At 40.7% G+C, this 14807-nt stretch overlaps 1 protein-coding gene across 1 annotated transcript in view; it reads left to right on the top strand.

Annotated features, from left to right (window-relative positions):
• The first annotated feature begins 5358 nt into the window (after positions 1–5358).
• The window catches only part of tacr1a (tachykinin receptor 1a), a 63443-nt gene continuing 53994 nt past the window's right edge, over positions 5359–14807 (top strand). The window contains exon 1 of the mRNA XM_008294626.1: positions 5359–6099. Within this exon, the coding sequence (XP_008292848.1) occupies positions 5696–6099 (404 nt within the window). The 5' untranslated portion in view covers positions 5359–5695. The remainder of the gene's footprint in view (positions 6100–14807) is intronic.

Genomic DNA, 14807 nt, shown 5'->3' with positions numbered 1-14807 from the left:
ATGGATGGATATATGAGCTTAGGGAAATGTAAAAGTAGGGAGCTGGTGTGGCCTATGCATTAATTTGTTATTGATCTGAGATGCTGGGGCTCCATGACATCAGGGGTTCTGAATGTCATATACAGAACCCTTAAAGAAAAGTTCTGAGTCACCAGGGTGACGATGAATTCACTAAAAAGTTCATGGAAAGGTGACTTTCAGAATTATTATGAATGTGTATGTCTGGGGTCAATTTTGACTTGATATCAGTTTAAAAAGCATTAAACTACATGATATTTCTACCCAATCGCTGTGGAGGTATCTTTCTCAAGATCAAAGTGTTGCTTAGACAGGTGAGAGGGATGTACTGCGTGATATTAAGACAGTTTTATCCTCCATTTAATCACAGTATGCACATGTAAGATTGTTGTTCTTTTTTACCAATTGAGTTTTAGTCAAGATAGCAACACACAAAAGGTACATGAGGTGTTGCGTATTTGGTATTAATACATAAGAAGCCTGCTTGAAAGCAACAGCCCGCGGTGCAATGGATAAAAGCTGTGAAGAGAGAGGCAGAAAATACTTGAGTCTCAAAGATGCATACTGCATGATTTTCTGTGTAAATTATGGCCTCGGTGCATGACAAAAAGAAAACCTCTGTTCTTTTTCCAGTATTACTCCAACAGTGTGTGTGAGTCTGTGAGTGGGATTGTGTGGCTGCAATGTTTCGAACTAAATTTACAGTGACCTTCTTCGGCTTTATGGTATCTTTTCAGTTGTTGTGGCTTTAACTGTGAAGCCTGCTAATACAGTAACTATATTCATATATTCATAAGAATGCAGTATTATTCTGGTAATCAGGAGCTTTCCTGTGAGCTTAAGACTTGAGTGGAAATATGTGCTTTAAATGATGGAAACAGTCTGGAAGGTACAGGCCGGTAATAGAATTCAGTTTTTTCATTTCCAAAACACCTCTGATGACAATCTTGTGGATGTTCAACTCTGTCCAATATCTTCCTGTGTGAGTAATTGACATCCGTTGTCCTGGTCGTGGCTGCACCTTTCTGCCTCGTGTTGTTTCCCTTGTTTTTCTTCTTTACCTTGTATTTCATGTGGCCTCCCTGTTTGTTTTCTTTCTCTCCTTGTCAGTATGCGTGATGACCTCCCGATGGCAATTTTCTGACTTTCCGGAGACTCATCCATCAATCAAACCACTTCAGTATTTAAACACTGGTTGTCTATGTGCTTGTATCATCTGTGCCGTTCTCTTTGCTTTATGTTCCCAAGTGTTTTTTGAAACCAGTCCATCCTCGTACTTCCTCGTTCCTCAGCCTCCCAATCCTCTCCTCAGGTCTCCTGCTTGAAAGCCAGCTTCCTCAACCAATTTCCAGGCACCTGCCTCATAACAGGCCACACTTGGCTCCTCCTGTCTAAAGCAGTAAGTCAGTCCTTTCCTATGCGAGTCAGCTTCTCCACACTAACTCTTCCAACACTGCAGCCAGCCAGTCACTCACCTGCCACAGCTCCTCTGGGATTCTCCAGGGTCCTCTCATTGCTCACAATAAACTGTTTTCAACTGTTGCCGACTGTGACTTGTGTTCTGCTTTTAGGTAACACACAACCCATAATAAACAGCTGAGGGCTAGTCTCACATAGCTAGACCAATCTCCTCAGCACTATGTCAGCAAAAGAGATTGGTCTGACTGCACCTCGTTATCTTTCTGCCATAGGGGGACAAATACTGTGGTGTGTTTGTATTGACTAAATAAATCACAAGAATCCTAAGCGGTGCTAAGTCCAGGATGTAGTGATGATGTCCTTAGTAAACAGTGATGGGGAAATCATTTTGGTGGAACATTTGCATGCAGGGAGACGAGTGCTCTCATCAAACTAGCTACTTCAAAGAAAAACCAAGCAGGCCTGTGTTTGTCCAAATCTTCATCAAAACTTCCAACCTTGGAATAGGTTACTTTTTGAAGGTTGTTGTGGTTATTTCTCACAGCAAAATGTCACGGAACTAACTCAGAGACACAAGCACGGACAGGGCAAACTTCAATTTCAGCAAGATAAGATTTACAGTATTTGCAAAAATATACACAGGAAGTATAAACTGGGTTGAGGGTTACAGGCAAACTGATGGCTGACACCTAGGCAGACTGAGTACATCTAATGCTGAGCTAAGTAATAGAAGAAATAAACACAGAGCAAAAACTACACTGACCTGAACTTGGTACAACCAAGGCAAGAAAGCAAAAACAGAACACTGGGGTAGAAATTACACAAGCTACATGAAGGCACACGACAAAACTAAATACAATACTATGATACAGAATACGATCTACAATGCTCTCATACAAAATATTTACAAACACTATGAAACAAATCTATTTACAAATGTTATAATACAAAATAGGGCTGCAAAGTGGCTAGGTGGTTAGCACTGTTGCCTCGCAGCAAGAAGTTCGCCAGTTTGCGTCCCGGTGAGGACATCAGGATCTCTCTGAGTGGAGTTTGCATGTTCTCCCCGTGCAGCGTGGGTTCTCTCCGGGTTCTCCAGCTTCCTCCCACACAGTCCAAAAACATGTTGAGGTTAATTGGTGATTCTAAATTGTCTGTAGGTGTGAATGTGAGTGTGCTTGGTTGTCTGTCTCTAAGTGTAGCCCTGTGATAGACTGGTGACCTGTCCAGGGTGTCCCCTGCCTTTGCCCTAAGTCGGCTGGGATAGGCTCCAGCCCCCAGAGACCCTTGTGAGGATTAAGCAGTGTATAGATAATGGATGGATGGATGGACTTAGGGGTGATTGACATTGAAGGTAGGAGAAGGGGAGGGAATGGTGAGCGGCATGGCTGGTGGTGGAATACGGTGACGTGGAGGAGAACTAAGAGACTTTTTCAGAGATGAGCCAGCAGAACTGGAGGGAGTGAGTGGATGGTTGACCAGGAATTATAGACAATGGAGTGGATTGAGGCAGGCTGGAGCAGAAAGAAGAAGGTTAGCAGGAATTCAGAGGCACAGAGAATAACAACAGAACTGAGCCAGAATTGAGCCAAAACTAACAGTTTGGTTTAAAGCCCAGTGTCAGCTTTTATGGGAGACACGAGTGAACTGGTGAGTGAAGACCACGCCCTGCTGCAGGTGAAAGCATTCTGGTAATCAGCAGTCACCGCACCGGTCCACCAACACATACCAGCCAGCACATGCCCACCTAGGGAAAAGGAAAGGAGGGAGGAGGAGAGGGAAGAAGGGAGAGAGAGGCTGCACTTGGCAGAGTCAGAGGGCATGTCACAAAAGGGATTTCAAAAACAGTCACATACAGATAGTGGAAGGAGAGGTGCAAGGTGAGTAGAATGCTCTGCAAAAATGACAGACCTATACCTATAAAGTCTGCATCTGGTGTGTCAGACTAGCTCATGACTGACGCAGCACAGGTAACTGAAAAACAACAACGCACATATACAACAACCTGTACTTTGCGTTAATTATTGATAAATGTAAAGTTCAGACTACAGAGAATTCAGAACCAGCTGTATGTAGAAGGCTGCAAACAAAGATGAATTCAATTCAGTTTCAACCACCATCTCTCAAAGCTAATATGTTTATGCAGCTGACAGCATGTTTCAATAGGACTAAGCCATGGTGACAGCTCTGTGAAGCTGTACTTAGGCACAGTGGTGCTTTGAGCTAAATGCATTAGCATGCTGGTGTCTCACAATACTCAGTACTTACATGCTGATGTTCAGAAGGTATAATGCGTACTCTGTTCAAAATTTAAGTAACAAGTTAACAAAACAGTATTGAATACAAAGCACAACTGATGCACATGGGAATGTCTTTGGTTTTGCAGAATTTTGTGACTGCCATGTGATTTTGAAAAGGTCATGCCCACATGTAATGGCAATCTATTCAGCAAGCAAGCAATCAAGACATATTAATGCCCCACAGATAAGAGTCTAACAAACCTGTGCTGGTGCTCGCAGAGTTGTCACCAAAGTCAGCAGAATTAATCCTCTGTGGACCATAAATGTCAGTACAAAATGTTATTTTAATCCATCCAACAGTTAAAGGTATTTCAGTTTCAATCAAAGTGGTTTACCACCTCACACACAACACACCAACAGAATGGAAATGCCACAGAGCCATGCTGCTAGAATCCATTACATCTGATCACACATCAAGCTGTTACACTTAAAGCATTAACTGCTTAAAGTATAAGTCACTGAAGGTTAAAACTTGATTAATCACATCCACAACAATTAAACTTACATCTATGTTCATTCACATTTACACTCTCTAGTCTGACAGTGCCATCCAGAGTTTAATGGCAAGCCCTGATGTAGCTCTCTTAATGAGTTCATTCATCCTCTCATATTGCTCCTCTGGGCAGACCTGAACATGACCGGTTAAATATATAAAGAGTGCAGTCGCCTGAGGAAAATCTGCCAGACAAGTCTGCTCTCTGCTGCAGTGGTCCATTGGTGCTTCCTGTGCAGATGCAAAGATAGGACAAGTATTGGGCTACTGGTAATTAAACACTGTGGGGACACATTATCCAAAAACGAAAAAATCCTAGCAATACTGCATAAGAACGATCATTTTATTATTTAATTATGGATGCCTTTACATTATGCTTGTGGTCTAAGTTGTGTAGTCTTATGGAAAATGTACATTACTGGGTACTAGAGAGTGTTTTAATATGACACTGTTTATTGTGAAATGTGAGGCAGCCTTCTGAAGCATGTTATGACTGCAGCTGAGCTCTTTCTCTCATTGACATGTTGACATTCTACAAGGTAAACGATCATCTGACACATGGTCCAGTCTAAGAGGCCACAAGAGGGGGCAGTGAATGGAAAGACAATCACATTCAGTGTGACACCTCATCACGTTACATTTCAAAATGACATTTCTTAAAGTGTATTGTGAGATTAATTATTTTTCGAATAAAAATAATCTAAAAAAAAAAATCATTGTTAGATTTTTTTTTGCTATAATTATTTAAATTATCATTATTATTATCATCCATGCGTCTGTCTGTATTCGTTCATCCGTGCTTCTGCTTTTCTCTATTTGCTATTGCCTATAAAGGAATTATGAGCAAATTAAATCACGTAAGAGGTATTTAGGCATGGTAATCCCATTGGCTTCCCCGTGCGGTCTGAATGGGATGGAATGAATCACTTACCTGGGCTCATCCATAATCATAATTTTAGAGGCTGCCTATTGGACGGCTGAGCAGCAGCTCGCTCCATAAGCTGGTGTGCAGGCGCTCAGTTTGAGCAGAGGAGCTGGAGGAGAGCACAGAGACGCTGAGAGAGAGAGAGAGAGAGAGAGAGAGAGAGAGAGAGAGAGAGAGGACGGAACACAGCTTTGTCATGTGTGAGAGCAGTTCAGAGGAGCTCTGACTTGTGGCGGTGCTGCAATGCGCGTAAAAGGCGCGTCTCCGTTTTTACGCACAGCGCAAAGTGGAAAACATAGATAGATTATTATTTCCACTTTCAATACTTTTACTTAATTTTAAATCTAGCATTTCCACGAAAGCAAAGTATGAAGTGGACACTACAAGAGCACTTCATTTCCAAAAGAGCGTGAGGCGGCGAAGCTTTCTGAAACTTTCCATTGTTCACTTTGCATTTGGCACCGGAATCCTTAACTTCGTTGTGTAGTTAATTAGGTATCATCCACTGGTTTAAAGACACTTTCGGTCGTACACGGAAAAATGGATCCTTTATTCAATACCACCGATGTGCCAAATTGGACCACCCGCTCCAACGACACCAATAACGGGACCATGTACTGGAACCAGTTTGTGCAGCCAGTTTGGCGAATCGTCCTCTGGGCCATTGCGTACAGTTGTATAGTTATCGTGTCCGTTGTAGGCAATGTCACAGTCATCTGGATTATTATGGCTCATAAACGCATGAGGACAGTCACCAATTATTTTCTACTCAACCTGGCGTTTGCCGAAGCCTCCATGTCCGCCTTCAACACGGTCATCAACTTCACCTACGCAGTGCACAACGAGTGGTACTTCGGGCTGGTCTACTGCCGCTTCCACAACTTCTTCCCGATCGCGGCTGTGTTTGCCAGCATCTACTCCATGACTGCGATCGCTCTGGACAGGTGAGTTTCACTGCCTGTCTGTTGTCAAAGTATGCCAGTGTTGACAAATGCCTGGCAAGTCATCATGTGTTGAAAAGCATCCTAAAAACGGAGAATTGTCTTTTTTTTTTTTTATCCACCACATACAATTAATATTTGAATATCTCACAAGAGCTCTATAAAACCACACCTGACTGAGCTTACTTTTTCACTAAAACATGAACAGATACAGGAATATTATGAAAAGTATTAGTTTTGTTTAAAGAAAACATCGAAAACCTGAGAAAATGACGACTCTAAACATTTACAAGAATCCACCTGAGAGGATTTTGGTGTAGAAGATGGAAAACATGCTGTGATCTTACTTAAGGATGACTGAGTCTGAGCGCTCTGTGAAGGGAAAAGTGGTTCCAATATGTAATTGTAAACTTTTATCATCATTTACTAGTGACTGTAAAAGTGCACACACTTGCAGAAATGCCCAACTCACTTTTTCTTCATCTTTTTACTTCCATATGCTGAAAGAAGTGCTGTTTATCTGAGTGGGTGGAACAAGCCATTAACACTGTTGTGGTTAATGGTTCATTGCCTTCTAGATCAAGTCCTTGGAAGATACACTGAAATAAAACTGTTGCTAAAAGCAGCACATAACTGTTCATGGGTTTATATGCTTATGCCAGAATGTCACATTTTTTAGTTACATTTTGTAGTGCTGTTTCTGAAAACATTTTTAGATAGAAAGATTTATATTTTTATGTGAGGGCTTTTTTTTCCTGTCAGGGAACATTCTTGTGTGTAGGAATCTTTTTCATCGGTGGGGCGGCTCCTCATAACGTCGTAAAAGGAAATTAATGCATAAACAGCGCTGCAATGTTTGTATATGTTTGTGTGTGTGTGTAACTGATTATGAGTGTGCATTTTGTTGCATAGTCTTTTTTCTGCGTGTGCATGCATGTCTGTATGTGTGATTGTGTGTACAAATTTGTTCTGTGTGTATGTGTAAATGCATTTCTGTGCATGTGTGTGTGCTGTATGTGTTTGTTAGATGTAACCACACTTCGCTTTATCCAGCCTGCCTGAAGCTGATCACGTTTGCAACTGTTGCACTTCAGAACAAAACTGCCCATAATTCTCTATTTCAGATGGAAATCCATGAATTTGACCTTTTGGTAAAAGCTGTAGTGCAAGAAGATCAGAGAAGAGAAAAGAAGATTAAGGGCAACAGGCCAGGCACATCACTCACATTTACTCCACTCATTGCTAGATTAGTATTCAAAGAATTTTGCCATTCAGAAGATGCTGAAACCTGGTTACATCTCCCTGACCCCTGTCTGCACAACACAAAGATGTTATTAAAATCCTTGCAGTGAAGCAATAAATTCACTCTGAAGGCATTGTACCTCAGCATCTGGGGAGAAAAAGGTATTTCAGATTGTGGCAGAGGTGAAACAGATTTGCCTCCTGGGACCCATCTCTTGAAACCATTTCTCCTTGCTGTTTAGGCATCAGTTATCATTTTTTCTCCAACTTTTCATTCACAACTTTCTGTGTGAGCTTAAGAGTTCCCATTCAGCTGTACACAGGAAATAATTTCTGTCATAAAGAAATAAATCTGTGAGATCAGACTGGAGGGATGGAAGCACTGTGCTGCAGCTGATAAGACTTTTTTTTTTTTTTTTATCATCCCCATCATTGCTGCGATCGTTCCTGTGGTGCACTTGCACTGCATGATGCGCAGATCATCAGTACAGCTGAGTGTTGACTCCAGTTTAATGGCGCAGATGCTGATTGTTTTGCGGTAATTTAGAAAAAAACACAACCTTATACCTGCCAGAGCTGCATTCAGGCTCATCAGGACCTTTTCAAAATGCAATTTTATATTTCTTTCCCACAGATGTTGTGATATTGTGGTGAGGAAATTGGGCTTTTAAGAAGTGGCAATACATGGTTGGTGATAAACGTAGTGTGGAAATGACTAGCACAGATTGAACCTCAAAAGCAATAAGGAAAAAAAAATATAGCTTTACTGAGGAGATCAAGATGATCGTATCCTTCAGTAAAATGGGCTTCACTCATAATTCTTTCCTCAGACTTTGTAAGTGTTAAAGATGTGGAGATTTCAAGATCACAAGACTAAACCTAGTTTAAGCAAAATGCTCACATCATCTTGGTCACAAACCCCAGACTGTGTATTAAAAATGGATGTAGCCTCCAGGTCTGAAAAGCTAAACCAACATGCAAGATTCTTAAATCTGCATTCTGTCTCACAGCCAGCAGAGGGCAACTCCACTGGGTGCAAAAACCAGTCTGATTGTATCAAAGTCTATAAGAAAATGATCCTACTTCTCCTTTAATCTGTTACCTCAGTAAACATTTTCCTCATAGGTTTATGGTCTTAACCACTAGTTCAAAGTCTCCTTCAAATCAGCACTGGGCCACTGGAGGGAGGCACAAGACACGACAGAGCAGTAACGGACAGAGGGCACGTCAGGAAAAAAGAAGAAAAAACAGTAGGATGTAGATAATTTGGAAGATTCTTAACCTACAAACATTTACAAATAGGAGGTTAAGTGTATCAAAAAAAAAAGCTGCTCTGTAAGGCACCAGGGTTAAAATTCACCTGTTTTCCTGAAATACCTGAAATGACAAGTGGCTACCGTATCACACTGCATGGTGTCATCGGGTTTTCTTGTCAGATCCACCACTCACTCATTATGTCCAGTTTCACGATCACTGCATCTATCTTTTACATGTTTAAGCCAATCGTCTGCTTTGTCGCAGCCAATGCTCTGTTTGCATTGTCTCAAACGCAGTTGAAAAACAGCGTGAAACTGGACGCATGCATTGTAGAAGTATAACCTGTGGAGAAAAATGCTTTTTAAACCTTATGTTTGGGGCAAAGACCTCAATGTTTTAGGCAGTTTTTATCAGATTTGATTAATGAGTGAGTTCTCTACATGCCATTTTTTTATACCAATGATCGTTGAAATTGCAGTCATTGCTCTCTGCCTGTTCATTCAGACCAGTGCCGGCCTGGTTCGACCTACTCTGACTCGGATGTAGACTGTGGGTACAAACCTGCCATGTCTGCCATGCATTTCACACAGCTTTCTCCTCTCCTTCCACTACTTTTGTGTTACTGTTTTCAAAATCCACTTAACCACTATAGGAAACAACATCAACAACTTCCAAGAATCAAGTCACCACACTGAACTTTTTTTTTTACTGAGGATTTGGATTACAACATAAACCAGTCCTGCTGTTTTTTTGTCCCCCCCCCATTTTAATCACAGTGCCTCCCTGCATGCCAATGTTCCACCATAACAATTCACCCACCAGTATTATGAAGGGACAATGCTGCAGCAGATTTGACTTAGCTCCGCCCAGTACGATTGGGATTGATTTAAAGAAATACCAATAAGGCAGAATGTTTTTCCCCCACCGCAGAAAGATGTTGAGGTGCAGTCATGTCCTGCAGAGTGGTCTAACAATGCAAGAACATTCATGACTATACGAGGTGTGTCAGAAAAGTTCCAGGACTGGTGTCACAAAAGATATATTTCAAACCCAAACTACAAACTACAAGTTCTCCCCTTCAGACAATCAACCAGCACGTCTACAAAGAGATCCTGCGGCGTTTGCGGTGTTCAGTGCGTGAGAAGAGGCAGAGTTGTAGTAGGACAAGTTGTGGCTGCTTCACCATGACAACACGCCTGCTCACAATGCCCTGAACATCCAACAGTTCCTGGCTGAGAAGAACATCCCTGTGCTGGAGCAACCTCCCTACTCACCCCACCTGAATCCGTGGGATTTTTCCCTCTTCCACAAGCTCAAGGGGGTCATCAAGGGGACGTGTTTTGAAGACGTGGACAACATCAAGATGGCTGTGACGATGGAGCTGCATAGGATTGCAAAAGAATCCTTTCAGAAGTGCGTGGCGGTTTGGCAGAGAAGGCTGGGAAACTGTGTTAGACTCCAGGGGGATGACTTGGAAGGGAAAAACTTGTAGTTTGTAGTTTGGATTTGAAATATATCTTTGGTGACACCAGTCCTGGAACTTTTCTGACACAGCTCGTATGGTGCAACACAGTATATTTCCTATTTCCCATACTCTGACTATAAATTCTTCTACGATATGGTGCCATCAAAAATTTCACAGGGGAATAACATGAACACTGCCTGCTGCTCACGAACCTACAAATTTAATGTGCTGCATTTTACAGATTTTACAAAAAAAATTGCCATTGCTTGACTCAATAGTAGTGATGTCCACTGTTTGTCTCATTGAAACTCATCTTACACCTTGTGCTGCTACAGTGACTTCCTACGTACAGTTGATGGCTTTTGATTAATTGACAGATTTAGACATTACTTGAGCTTTTATTTGATTTAGAAAACTGCTAGTTTGGAACTAGCTAGTGTTTCTAGTTGGAGTTTCCATTTTTTGGGATTGTGCCACCCAGTCCAAGAGTCTGTGTGGGTGTCTTCAGGTGAAGCATTCTGCTGAGGTCCACAAATGTGAGCCAGGTGAATGGATAGATGCAGTGCCAGCTGGCCCACAGACCCATTTCTAATTGACAATGTGAATAAGCTTTTATTTGTTCATATACTAAATATTTAATAATGCCCCGTTGCTGTTACTGAATTCATTTGAAAATTATTTCAAAGTAAGATGAATTACCGGCCCTTCAATGTTCATTCATTTGACCTCGTCTCATTTTGTAAAACTGGCCGTCGGCAAAGCCAGTTGAGTGTCGCTGTTAGAGGGTACAGAGAATGGATTGATGGATATTGTTTAATAGTAACAATCTGTCAATGTGCTTAGTGCAGTGAGGAGGGTGTGACTGAAATTCATTATTTTCTCATTTCGTTCCGGTCTCGTGTGCGGCTGCCTCTGATAGCTGCTCCAGGTCTTTTGTTTGAATCACTTTAACTCATGCTCTCTCTTAAGCAATGCTCAAACTAATCAATTCACAGTTTACTCAGAGCGTCAGGTTGGAATTATGAACACTGAGCTTTCTGAATGAGCTGGCAGGAAGGGATAAGTATCTATTTTAAAGTGTCTATTTGTGAAAAGAACCTCTTGGTTAGACTGATTGGACAGGACGACTGAGGCATACTGTATATGCAAATTAGCTTATGTCATGTATAAGAAGTACAAGCAAATTAGCAGAATATAATCTAAGAAGAGCAGCGAAAAGTTACCTGGTGAGGGCTCCTCGGTACAACCAGAGGCTTCTTTCCCACATCTATTCTAACCTGCAAAAGCTCTGCCAATTCTCCATGCTGTCATTGTGAGCATCAGGACCTGAATTTCTTAATCCTGCAGCAGAATAATTTGTAAGGTTTTTACTATTTTACCTGGAGTGAGGAACGGCAGCAGCAATCCTGGATAAGATGAACGCACGCTGCTGTTTTTCCACTATAGATAAGGTGGCAAGGTAAAAGCTGCCCCTCAATACATTAGATTGCTCCTCTTTGAAAATATTACGTGTTGCTTACATAGCAGCAGCCCTGACGGCACCTGTCATTTCATCCTGAGGGTGCTTTAGTGGAGATAAACTGTAAACTTCAGTTATGACAGGATAAGAGAAGGGGCGCTTATTGCTGAACGGCATGTTTTTAGCACAAAAAAGACAGCTCCGGTGAAGCACACTGACAGACACACAGCTACAGAGACCAGCACCACATGGCGCCGGCTGCAGAGAAATCTGCTCGATGTGACAGTAAAAACATTCACATTTTAAAAAATTCTGCCCCTGAAATTCAAATTTTATTCATCTTAAGACTTTTCCCAAATAACTCCACACAGCATTTTGGCAGCTTTCAACTTTACTTTTTTGGACTCATTGACTGATTTCCAGGCAGAGCTGCAGTTGTTGTCAGATGAAAAACTCTCATGAAACCAGTCTATGCTGCCTGGGCACCACCACAGAACAGTGGACAGAAAACTTAGAGACTACCTGATGAACATGGCTGAGCATTTAAAATCCTCATCAGTGGTTATCCACAGGCCATTCAATATGTTAGAACTGATCTTACTTGTACAAACGTCCCATTTTATTCTAAATCTTTGAAGAATTAAGAAGAATTTTACTTTCGGTCATTTGAAGAGAAAAAGAAAAAAAAAACAAAAAAACAGTCAATCATGGGAGCAACGATCCGATAAACTCGTCCTCTCCGAGCTTGCAGTGCATCGCTCTCTAGTCTGTTTGTCTCATTATTGAGATGGGCAGCACTTTTCTTGCTTGATTGCAACCACTTCCAGCGCCGTGTTCTGTGACAGTGTCGGACCACAAAAATGCAACTTTTTGATGTTTGATAAAGAAACAATGAGCGAGGGTGCTGAGAAGGTGCAGATAAGAAAAGGTAGCTGCATCATGTGTTCATATGTGCATAAACTCAAACTCATGCTTCTGGCAGCAATCTCTAAAAATACAGTGCCAATGAAAAAGTGTTCACCCTCTTTGGAAGTTGTATATAATTAGGCAAAAAAAGAGAAAGAATTTACAAAAAAAAAGACACCTCCAGATCAAAGTGTAAACTGGTTTCTATGAAGTAATGTCAGTTAATTAGAAACTTCCAAGAAGAATAAAAACTTTTCATAGACACTATGTATGGGCAGCCCTCATAGGTGAAAATCATTTTAAAACAAGACAATGATTATCTAGTGTCTCACTCAAGCTTTAGTTACAACTCTGAGTGAATGCAAGATGGGGAGCTGTAGAATTATGTTCTAGGTGTACTCTTGGACTAACTGATGGAACAACCTGTTTTAAAGGAGGGATGACTGCAGTGGGAGCACTGGGGGTCAGATGGGAGTGGCAGTGGCAAATGGTTTGCATGGCTCAAGGGTCAGGCAGAAGGACCTCTTCACTGAACTTTGCTTCTGGCCTCCAGGAGGTCAGGACAAGCTCTGGAATTAGAAAACAGAACCCTTGTTGCACTGATATTCTAGAGCAAATGTTTGTCTTGAGGGGACTTAAGAATTTATGGTGTGTACCCTGAATGTGATGGATCCTGCAAGTACTTGGAAATTCACTTGAATGTGGACAAGGTCAGGCCATTTTAGTTTTCATATTCCAGATTTCTGTGTATTCAATGGTTTTTAATATTTATCCTCAGTAGCTTATTGCACATCTACATTTTTCCTTTTCTTTTCTTTTTACAAGATGTATTTGTTTTTTTTAACTATTGTACAATAGCAGCATTGTTTGTCAAACACAAAATTTCCTCTGAGACAATAAAGTCTTGTACTTATAAGTCGCATTTATCAGCTGGAGTGTTGCTTTGTGCCAGCTGGACGTGTAAATAGCCGACTGTTTCATGAGGTGATAACATTATGTTGTGCTTCTTCTGCTGCTTTGATACAACATATATTGTTGCCAGTATGACAAAATAATCAGCATGACAGATTAATGAGTCTCTTTGTTCTCAGATGCTTCAGAGAGCTGCTCCACTGCACTGGGCTTGCTTATATGTGCATGTATGCAGCAGTTTTGGAAGCATGTTGTTTTATTGCGCATTTTGAAAACCATGGAAACAAGCCAGTTATGCATTTCAAATCTTGATATTTGAAGCACAGAAGATTCTTCAGCAATTTTAAATGATAAAAAGATAACGTTATGGTTTAGCGTCACTGCCTCCCAATATGTAATAAAAACAAAAAAACATCCTGCATATCCAATTCATAAGCTGTAACCTATAGCATTATTACTATTATTATGATTTATTAATTATTATGAATGGATGACATTTACTGATTCTTAGTTTATGAATTCTTCTTTAATCACAACAAACTTTTGGTTTTCTCTTTCATGGAAGCCACCAAGCCCAAAGTTTTCAAAGTCAGTCATACTATTAAATAATAATAACAATATTAAATAAACAGAAAAATGACCAGCCAGCCATTAATAACGCATCACAGATTGTCTTACATCTAACAAGCAAACAGCAAAAGTTAGGAAACCTTCAGCAGCTCTGTATGTTCATAAGTCATTAATAAATTACAATAACTCATTAATACTGCTGTTTATAAATGTTAATAAGTCATTAATAAAGAGTCATAGTTCTCCTTTGCTTAACAGCAAATGTTAAAAATTAATTGGCTGTTATAAATATTGATAAGTTATTAAAAAATTCTGCAATTATAGCAGAAATAGTTTTGGGTCAGATGCCCTGTGCCTCTTCTCCAGAAGGTGAAAGGTTAAATGTGCCAGTGAACAGTTTGTCTGATGAACTAGAAAACTAATCAAACAAAGAAAATTGAGGCGTGTGATGAGGAGGAGGATGTTTGATCGTGGCAACCTAACAGCTTTTTTTTTGTTTTTCGTAAATGATTCATTTACCATCAATAAATCCACAGGTTACATTTTTCAATACACTTCTGTGTGTAGCTGGGTCCTTTATAAAAAATGATGTCAACATTTTTTTCTGACAACAGCCTTAAAAGAAAGGAGTGATGTTGGGAATAGTGTTTCCCAATGTTTTTTTGCTGGTGGCTACAATTCAAACCAGTGTCCACCTGTAACCTTTTGCCACAGATTGAATATCTATAATAAAATTCGTAGTCAACACCATGTTTGAGCATTTCCGTCTTGAAACTGCAGTGTACTGTCAGTCTTAAAAACATGGATTCAGACAGACAAACCTAAAGAGCTAATCCTGGAAACTTGCTGGATGGGACATTCTGTATCATTATCCCTTTTTCCAGAACCGGTTTCCAATTC

This window comes from Stegastes partitus, unplaced genomic scaffold (assembly GCF_000690725.1).
Source record: "Stegastes partitus isolate 25-593 unplaced genomic scaffold, Stegastes_partitus-1.0.2 Scaffold981, whole genome shotgun sequence".
Classification (NCBI taxonomy): Eukaryota; Metazoa; Chordata; class Actinopteri; family Pomacentridae; genus Stegastes; species Stegastes partitus.
Note: the sequence above shows the minus strand (reverse complement) of the source record. Positions and strands in the feature narration are given on the sequence as shown.